This window comes from Cebus imitator, unplaced genomic scaffold (assembly GCF_001604975.1).
Source record: "Cebus imitator isolate Cc_AM_T3 unplaced genomic scaffold, Cebus_imitator-1.0 Scaffold156, whole genome shotgun sequence".
In the NCBI taxonomy this organism is placed as follows: Eukaryota; Metazoa; Chordata; class Mammalia; order Primates; family Cebidae; genus Cebus; species Cebus imitator.
The window spans coordinates 664,229-673,877 of NW_016107471.1; the positions used below are offsets into that span (position 1 = coordinate 664,229).

At 38.9% G+C, this 9,649-nt stretch overlaps 1 protein-coding gene across 1 annotated transcript in view; it reads left to right on the plus strand.

Annotated features, from left to right (window-relative positions):
• Positions 1 to 928: 928 nt before the first annotated feature.
• OTOGL (otogelin like) overlaps positions 929 to 9,649 on the plus strand; it is a 202,897-nt gene continuing 194,176 nt past the window's right edge. Inside the window, exons 1-2 of the mRNA XM_017543473.2 lie at positions 929 to 1,079; positions 2,018 to 2,202. Of these exons, the coding sequence (XP_017398962.1) occupies positions 2,105 to 2,202 (98 nt within the window). The 5' untranslated portion in view covers positions 929 to 1,079; positions 2,018 to 2,104. The remainder of the gene's footprint in view (positions 1,080 to 2,017; positions 2,203 to 9,649) is intronic.

Consider the following 9,649-nt stretch of genomic DNA (forward strand, 5'->3'; position numbering starts at 1 on the left):
GTAAGTTCTGCTATATTACAAATTAATTTTTTTTTTGAGACGGACTTTTGTTCTGTCACCCTGTCTGGAGTGCAGTAGCATGTTCTCGGTTCACTGCAACCTCTACCTCCCCGGTTCAGGCAATTCTCCTGCCTCAGCCTCCTGAGTAGCTGGGACTACAGGTGTGTCCCACCACACCTGGCAAATTCTTGTATTTTTAGTAGAGATGGGGTTTCGCCATGTCAGCCAGGATAGTCCTGATCTCCTGACCTCATTATCTGCCTGCCTCGGCCTCCCAAAATGCTGGGAGTACAGGCATGAGTCACTGTGCCTGGCCAATGTTTTTTTATATTATTTTTTATTTTTGAGACAGAGTCTTCCTCTGTCACCCAGGCTGGAGTGCAGCGGTGCAATCTGAGCTCACTGCAACCTCTGCCTCCTGTGTTTAAGCGATTCTGATTCCCCTACCTCAGCCTCTCAAGTAGCTGAGATCACAGGTGTATACCATCATGCCTGGCCAATTTTTGTGTTTTTAGTAGAGACAGGGTTTCGGCTTGTTGACCAGACAGGTCTTGAACTCCTGATCTCAAGTGATCTGCCCACCTTGGCCTCCCAAAGCACTGGGATTACTGGTGTGAGCCACTGTGCCTGGCCAAATAAGTATTAATCTCATTGTGTTTCAATGTCCTCATCTGCAAAAAGGGATAATAATACGATTACTTCATAATCTTGTTTTGTTAATCATTATATAAAATGAAATGATGTGTATAAAACTTTTAGTTTACTACCTAGAATATTAGTTTTCAGTAAATATTAGTAGTCTGCATTTTACGTACGAGTCCTATGTGCTTACTGATGATGGCTGTATCTTAAAGTCTATATAGAAAAATGTAATAATCAGGATTGACTAATTGCTGCTTATTCCAATTTATTCACAAAAGGATTTGAGGTGGCACTACCATAAGATACAAGTATAAAAGTATTAGAACAAAGGAACCAATAAGGAGAGTTAGATGACATCAAGAATACTTAGAAACACAGGCCACTACAGCCCAACACTGCACCTGCCAGTGGATCATATATCAGCACTGGGCTTTCAGGTAAGCATTTGGGGCTACTTCTTTCCAAGGTAGTCCTTAGAGTCATACCCTTCTTATATTTTTATCTTGTACCCCTTATATCTTGGCAACTTAGTCATATCTCACTCTCATTGAAGGGAAAATGTGTTCAGAACCAAATTCCCTATGTTTGCTTCCAACAGTTGTTTTTTTCTTTCTTCCTAATTTGGTTAAAGGCTCTACCGTATGCCCAGGTCTCAGATATAAAACTCTGGGTTTATCTTGATCCCTTTCTCCCTATATCAAGTCCGTTAAAGTCCATCTTTCCTACTTAGCCAGTTTCTCGCAGCAGTTGCTGACCTCCTCTTCTCTCTGCCAATCCTCTGGTTTAGATCTTCGTCACTTCTCGGATGTCTCTACTATTATTTTCCTATCCATATTTCCCTCTGCTCCTTGGTCTCACCCTGATTCAACCCTCTAATACATCCCTAACACACATATCTTCCCCAAACAGAATTCTAATCATATTATTAACTTGTTCAAAAACCTTGAGAGGCTCCCTACTGCATTTAAAATAAAGAATAAATGCCCTATCGTCAAGGAACCCTCACAATCTCATCCATTCTTTATTTTCTGACATAGGCTAGCACTCCCAAACACATGGCAATGTTTTAACTGCTCTCCCCAACTGTTCTTTCCTGCTCCTGCTTGTTTGAGGCAGTCTTATTCATCTCTGTTATCCGATGTAATAGAGTACAATGACTTGCTTAGGAGTTCAATTAAAAACTGTTTGAAGTTTTGCTTCCCGTGAATTCAAAACCCATAGAGTGCTGCCCTCTTTTGGCTAAGATAGCACAGAGTCCAAGCCACCACATAGGAAATGATGCTGAATGACTCATCTTTTCCTTTTGGTTAGAATCCTCATGGAAATAAACAAGGCAGGGTGAAATAATTCCATCCTCTTTTCTCATTTTATCTAGCTTCAAAGATTGTTTGTTTATGGAGATAGAAAGAAGATAAAATTCTGTATAGAAAACTTGGAACTCGACTAATTCAAATCATATATTATGTGTAAACTCAGAGCTGGGGCAAAGCCAATAGTTACTTTGAACACATGCAGTGCTCCAAGAATCTTCAGGCCTCAACATGGACTTCTATATAAGAGGTAAGGGATGAGAAAACAACAGCGTTCCCTAAAGGCCTCTTCACATTAAAAATAGCTTCCTGATTTAGGGACAACTTAGGCAAGTGGCCAGGTCGTTTTTTTGTTTTGTTTTGTTTTGTTTTTATACTGATACTTAGTATTTGGTCAAATAAGAAAAATAAGGTCTGGTCTAGAAGGTAAAGTTTACTTCTGCAGACCCTACTGGGGCCAATTTGTGGCCATGCCTGAGCCAGTCCTGAAGATCCAGTGGAAGTATGGAGGAAGGATGACACGAAGCCCAGGAAGAGTAATACATTTTTAAGAAAGGATGATAGGATGAGAGATGCCCAGAAAAAAAGCTTTCAAGTGGATGCCATCTCCTGATTATAATATGAATATTCTGGGGTTGTTAATTTTAGAATGTTGTAACCATGTCTTTATTATGAATCACATTGAACCTCACTAAGTATAAAGGCAATGAATAGTAAATATGTATGCATTATAAATAACTGGAAAGCTCAATTAAGACAGGCCTTGAGCTTTATCTCAAATGTCAATACAACGAAACTTCCTTGGATCTAAAAGTGATAGTCATTCCAAAACTGAAACTCAGTGGGTGACAGGATGCCCGCATCTCTTGGAGAAGGACAGAAAGCAGAAAGGTTTGTGGGCTGGTGTTGGATACAAGCTTGGCACCATCTTTGGTTAGGAGCTAATGTTAGCAGAAAGATCAGGTGTCAGTCATGACCAGAGTTGTTCTCTACTATCTTGAGAAGGTCACCGGATTGCTGCCCCTTCTTTTTTGAAACCTGATCTGGGGGCCTCAAACAGCCACAATGAGTTGGATTATTGCCATGTGCTCTAAATTGTGCTGACAAGGCTGACTCAGTGCCAGGAGTTGACACAGGATGCAGCTTGAAATATTCACTTGGAGAGAGGGTTGAGATTTCTTTTTAATTTTCAATGATGCTATTTGAAGAGATAGAATTGAATATGAACATTGAAGAGTGAATTAAATATTTGTCATGCACTTGGATAGAGGGGATCCACAAAAGTCAGAAACTTTTCTGTGTTAAATTGTATATTCTGGGGATTACTTGGTTATACTGGGAGGCTGCTGTTCCTTTTGAAAAAGAGGTGAGCGGTGGCTCACAACTGTAATCCAGTGCTTTGGGAGGATGAGGCAGGAGAATCTCAAGGTCAGCAGTTTGAGACTAGCTGACCAACATGGTGAAACCCCGTCTGTATTAAAAATACAAAAATTAGCCAGGCGTGGTGGCACGTGCCTGTAATCCCAGCTACTTAGGAAGCTGAGGCAGAAGAATTGCTTAAACCCGGGAAGCAAACGTTGCAGTGAGCTGAGATCGCGCCACTGCATTCCAGCCTGGGTAACAGGGCAAAACTCTGTCTCAAAAAATAAAATAAAATAAAATAAATAAAAAATAAAAAGAGGTGAGCCTTCTCTTTAGCATTATAAATACAAAATGTGTTCAAATGTCCATAAAAACAGAGGAAACTCCTTCTTGTGAGCAAGGATATGTACAAACATAAATACAGTTTCTTTTATTTGCGTGTGAATTTGCAAGCAGCACCTCACTAGAGCTGAACTTTTGTTATATAAATAAAACCATCCGGTATAGACAAAGAATTTCAGTCTCTAGAGAATAGGATCATAAACAATTGATCTTCCATCGACTTTTCAGTATTTTAGTTTGAGTAAATCTTTCCCACAGCTCTGCTTTAATTATTTTCTCTGTTTTTAATCTTGCAAGGATTTTATAATTTGGACTCCCTAATCTAATGTCTTTGTGTGAGTACATAGGGAGAAAGTCTATCCCACCATTTTTGGCAATGTGAAGAACAGTACATCCTTTAAGGCTTCTTGATTAATGAATCATAAATAGATATTCAGATTAATAGAGAGTTTGGAAGAAGGAAGTATAGGATTCCATTTTTCTGATGGGAAAATGAAACATGGAGAGCTAAGTTCAAGGTCCCGTGTCCCACAACTATTAACTGCTAAACATAATCCAGATTTTGTGAATCCCAGTTGAATAATCTTTTACTCAACATTGTTTTTAACTTAATGTTTATTTTCTTTTAAGCATGGATAGCAAACATGCCTCTGAGTAAAACAAAGAGAATCTGGTCTTTGACCAATTGACCAAACAAGACCCAGCAGCTGGGAAGTTGGTCAAGTCTCATAAGAATGAGATTGGATTTTTTTTTTTCTTTAACCTCTCCTGCCCCCTTTAGCAAAAATTGTTTAGTACTTATTTATATCTTGGAAGAAGTGAATTTCTAGGAAGCTTCTGAAATGACAATATAGTTATAAAAGACCAAAAGAAATAGATTGCAAAACTCATATTACTGAATGTTGGGGCAGCTTATAAAACAAAGCACTAATGCCTGAACCCCACACCTAGAAAGTAGAATTTCACTGGTCTAGATAGGGCTTTCCGAGATAAATCTAAATGTCATAATTAAAATGCAGAATCTATACTATTTCAACTGGCTACAAAAATGGTGCCAGAGATGCTGTGGTCAGGGTCAGGAGACCCTGTCAACCTGTGTCTCCTAGGTTTGAGAACAACTGTTTGATGCACCTGGAGCATATCATTCACAAGAACAGCGGGTCTACAGGTTGTCATCTTTCTCCTATGGTGGTCTTCTTTGCTCAGGAATAATTTGAAGTGAAACCAAGAAATCAGTTAGCTATATGGGAAAAAGGTTTGGAGGGATAGAAAACAGCTGGATGTAATAAAAAGACTCACCCCAAACTGGTTTCTACTTTGTGAGACTTGACTAGACCTCCATGGTGGCTTAGGTGGCTGGAAGTGGGAGACACAGGTTGACAGGGTCTCCTGACCCTGAGCATATCATCTCTGGCACCATTTTTGTAACCAGCTGAAATATTATAGATTCTGCATTTTAATTAGGATACATAGCAATGCAGTTGTTTTTATAATTTATTTTGCCACATGATGGCATTAATAGCAAATTGTATTTGGATGTGACTTTTAGGCTGCTTTATGTATGCATATCACTGATATTTGCTGAGTCATTTGTTTGGGAACAAGATGTGCTGTGCATCTTAACTGATACATGAAAGAGCTCCCCCAGTCTGGTAAAATGCAGGTTTCAATTAGTACAATTTTAAAATATTTTAATACTTAGAAGCTATAAAATAAATTCAAAAAGCACAACAAAATAATTAAAGCTGATGTCTGCTTTTTCTTTTGGACACCAAAGTATCACTGGTATCAAATCACTGTTTGCCATTTGGGAAGAATCTATTCACAACTTTATCTTTTGCCAAAACCGTGGGCAAAGTGAACACTGACTTCTCAGTTTGAGAGTGAATCCAAGTTTTGTTTCATGTTAGCATCCTTACTGGTTCCTTTTTAAAAATAGTTCTTCCTTTACTTTGTTGTTCATGCCTTTCCCAGAGTGGTACGAAGGAATCTAAGTAATGTTGTAGCTAACAGGGAAAAAGACCAGCCTCTCCACCTCAGGCAGGCCAATTCACTGTTTAGGCTTTTTGTTATTGCAGGAGAGTAGGCTGGGAATAGACAGAAGTAGTGTAACCTATTGGCCTTAGACCACCTTTCCTTTACCTTCTAGGATAGATGAAACCTGGCTATAAGACATCTTCAAGTTTGTTTTTCATATTGTGGCTTTAAAATTATTGGATACTGGCTGGGAGCGGTGGCTCATGCCTGTAATCCCAGCATTTTGGGAGGCTGAGGCAGGAGGATCACCTGAAGTCAGGAGTTGGAGATCAGCCTGGCCAATATGACGAAACCCTGTCTCTACTAAAAATAAAAAAATTAGCTGGGCGTGATAGCAGGCAGCTGTAATCCCAGCTACTCAGGAGGCTGAGGCGGGAGAATCACTTGAACTCAGGAGGTGGAGGTTGCGGTGAGTCCAGATCGTGCCACTGCATTGTAGCCTGGGCAACAGAGCAAGACTCTGTCTCAAAAAAGTAAATAAATAAATAAATTATTGGATACTGTCCAGATACTGTTTTGGAACAAGGCAGGGAAGAGCTAAGTGACTTTTTATAAACCATATAATGTGTTTCTTAATATATTCACATTTATTCAAAAGAAACAAATATGGTTACATTTTATAAAGTTTTGTTCTGTTTGTTATTTGTCCTTCAAAATAAGAATGCAACATTTAAACAGTTGGCCTCTTACTGGGACAGAATGTTGAGAATCTATTGACAACTGGTGGTGTTAAACTAGTGTTATACAAATTACATTGTAATAGAAAGAATGATGGCTGGGGATCAGCAAGTGTAAGGGAGTCCTGGGCTCAGCTTTGCAGCTTACTAGCTCACTAACTTTGGACAAATCATCTGAATCCCTTGTGAATGGCAAGAGAGGAAGTAGAGACTGCTGTACCAGCTTTAAATACTGTGGGCCATTAGACGAGATTTACATCTTACTGAAATATCACTTAGAATTCTAAGGCAGCTGTAATCCCACCTACTCAGGAGTCTGAGGCAGGAGAATTGCTTGAATGATTCCAAGTGATATCACTTAGAATTCTTCTCAAGAGTATGCAGAACACTGTTTGTGAAAGAGGTATCAAGACTGACTCTAACCACTGTTGTTGTTTTCCTCTTCTTCTTTCTGTCTATGAGAAAAATTGACTTTCCTGGCTTGTGTAACTTGCATGTTTGGATACATTTATTTTGTCACTCTTGAATACCCACAGGACATATGGCAAACATTTTGATGAGCTCAGTAGGACAAGTCAGACCTCAGAGCAAAACTTTCTGCTCAGCAGTTGTTTCTGTTCCCATACACTTTGCTGTGGGGTTGATTTTCTACCTCTAACAAAACCAGTGCAGTGCCAGGACGTCTCCCGCCTGCTGGTCCGGTCATGGTCAGCTACCCTGCACTGACTGAGATGGCCATAGTCTAAGATCAGCCAGGGACCCCTCCTCCCCCATGGAATTCTCTCCCAGCTTCTTCTTCCTAGCCCCCCTTCATTGCCCTCACCATGTGATCTGACTTTCTCACAGAATTTTGTGGGAAAATAGAGGCTATGTTTGCCCTCCATGTGGTTAAAAGTGAATTTCCATGCTGGAAACATTGCTTCACTAAAATAAGGTCCTAGATTTTACAGAAAAAAAGGAAGTTTGGAAGTTTCTCCAAGGTGCTGTGAAACATTACTCAACTGCCACTCTGGTCACTAAAAATAAAAATAGCATACTCTCTTAACAGGCAAGTCTTTTTGGAGAAAAATGCTGTGTAATTCTAAATGAAAAAGAACATGAGTATTTTTGTCCAATGTCTTAGTATATTTAAACTAAAGGAAATATCTGCCAAAAAAAACTTCTAATAATTGATGAAATGATTATGACCTCGTAAGTAATTGTTGGAAATCATTTTTTAAACCACAAAAATACCATAAGTAAGTACAGTGAGTACATAGTGTGTGCCCAAATATTTCATGAACAAAAAAAGTTATTACTTAGACAATCTTTGGTTGAAATTGGGAGATGAGGGAAATGTCCTCTTCATTCTTACATAGTATGGGCTCATTCAAAATATTTTTTAAAAAATCAGTTGAATTTGAGAAAACTGTGAAATTTTTTAGCAAGATTTGGAACATTGAACATCTAGAATAGGCTCCATAAGCCCCTTAAATTGGAAAATATAAAATGTCCTCTAGATGGAGCAGCAGGCTTTTTCTTTGTTAAGACAAAGAATTCTTATTTTTGTGAAAGGAACTTCAGAACTTCATTTTAAACAGAAAATAATTTAAAGAAGCTTATTCTTAAGAATAAGGTTAGCGGGCCAGGCGCGGTGGCTCATGCCCGTAACCCCAGCACTTTGGGAAGCCATGGTGGGCAGATCATGAGGTCAGGAGTTTGAGACCAGCCTGGCCAACATGGTGAAACCCCATCTCTACTAAAAATACAAAAATTAGCTGAGTGTGGTGGTGTACACCTGTAGTCTCAGCTACTTGGGAGGCTGGGGCAGGAGAATTGCTTGAACCTGGGAAGCAGAGGTTGTAGTGAGTCAAGATCATGCCACCGTACTCCAGCCTGGGTGACAGAGTGAGACTTCATCTCAAAAAAAAAAAGAAAAAAGAAAAAAAAGAATAAGGTTAGGTTTTGTTATTGGGAATATCTACTCTTTGATGAGGAAATGTTATATTTCAGACAAAGTAGCTTATCCTCGTATATGCTGGAGTAAAATGCATTTAATTTAAAAATTCTCCAAGTGAAACCCACTGAGTTCTGGAGGCTTGCTGTACATGTGCAAGAGCCAGGAAGCTACAGTTGTTCTCTAAAGATGTGAGTATAACTGAGAGGGAGGAATAATGAGGACTGAGAAATCCTTTTGTTTAGACGGAAGCATTTTCCAAAGATAGTTTCAGTGTCTGCCTAAATTGTATTTGTGAATGTGAAATATAGAAAGCTTGAAGTCATCTGACACATCCTCCTCATTTTACAAAAGAAGATGCCAAGACCCAGAGAGGTAGCTGTCATTCTCTTGCATCAGTGGAGTATGGTGGCACAGAACAAAATTGGATAAGCAGTGTCATGGACCTTTGTTGTTTTAGCTGCCTCTTACTAACAACACTGATTTTCTTTTGGGAATTATACTCCTCCAACCGTATGGAATCTTGGAAAGCTAATAAAGGAAGGCTAGGGGTCCCTAGAAACTCCTGTATAGTCAAAGGTTAGGCATGTGACCCAGTCAGGCACTCAAGGGACTTCAAATCTTCAGCAGAGTTTTTATAAGGAAATAAGAAACAGTTGTAATTCATTTATTTCAGATGATAGCCTACCATTCATTTTACTAAGTATGATTCTTTAACTTTCCTACTAGTTCTGTGGGTCTCCAATAACCCAGTAATTCCCCATTTTTCTTAACTCTTGGGCAGAGTTAGTTTCTTCTGATACTTACAACTAAGGAACCTTGAGTAACTCCCTTGCCCATCAATGAAGCAAAACCTTCTAATTACAAATGTAAATCACCCAACAGAATCACCACAAGTCACCAGGAGTAATTTAAGACATTCATATAGGGAAAACAAAAACACTCCTAATTCCCCAACCAAAATCATAGTCAGAATATTATGTTCTAGATCTTTTGAGTCATGACAAATTTTCAATTATAGTAAGAATAATCTGACAATACTGCTGTAAAAAAAATTTGTTGACTGAATGAGAAAAAGTTTTCCATTATATAACATTATACTAGAGAGCACTCTAAAATAATATTTTAATGTAGCACTTACATGTATTTTTTCTGATTATAAAAGTAATACCAATTTATTTTGCCCAGGTTTATCTTAAAAATTAAAAATTTTAAAAAGATAAACTTCAGGAGGCTGAGGCAGGAGAATTGCCTGAACCCAGGAGACGGAGGTTGCGGTGAGCCGAGATCGCGCCATTGCACTCCAGCCTGGGTAACAAGAGCGAAACTCCGTCTCAAAAAAA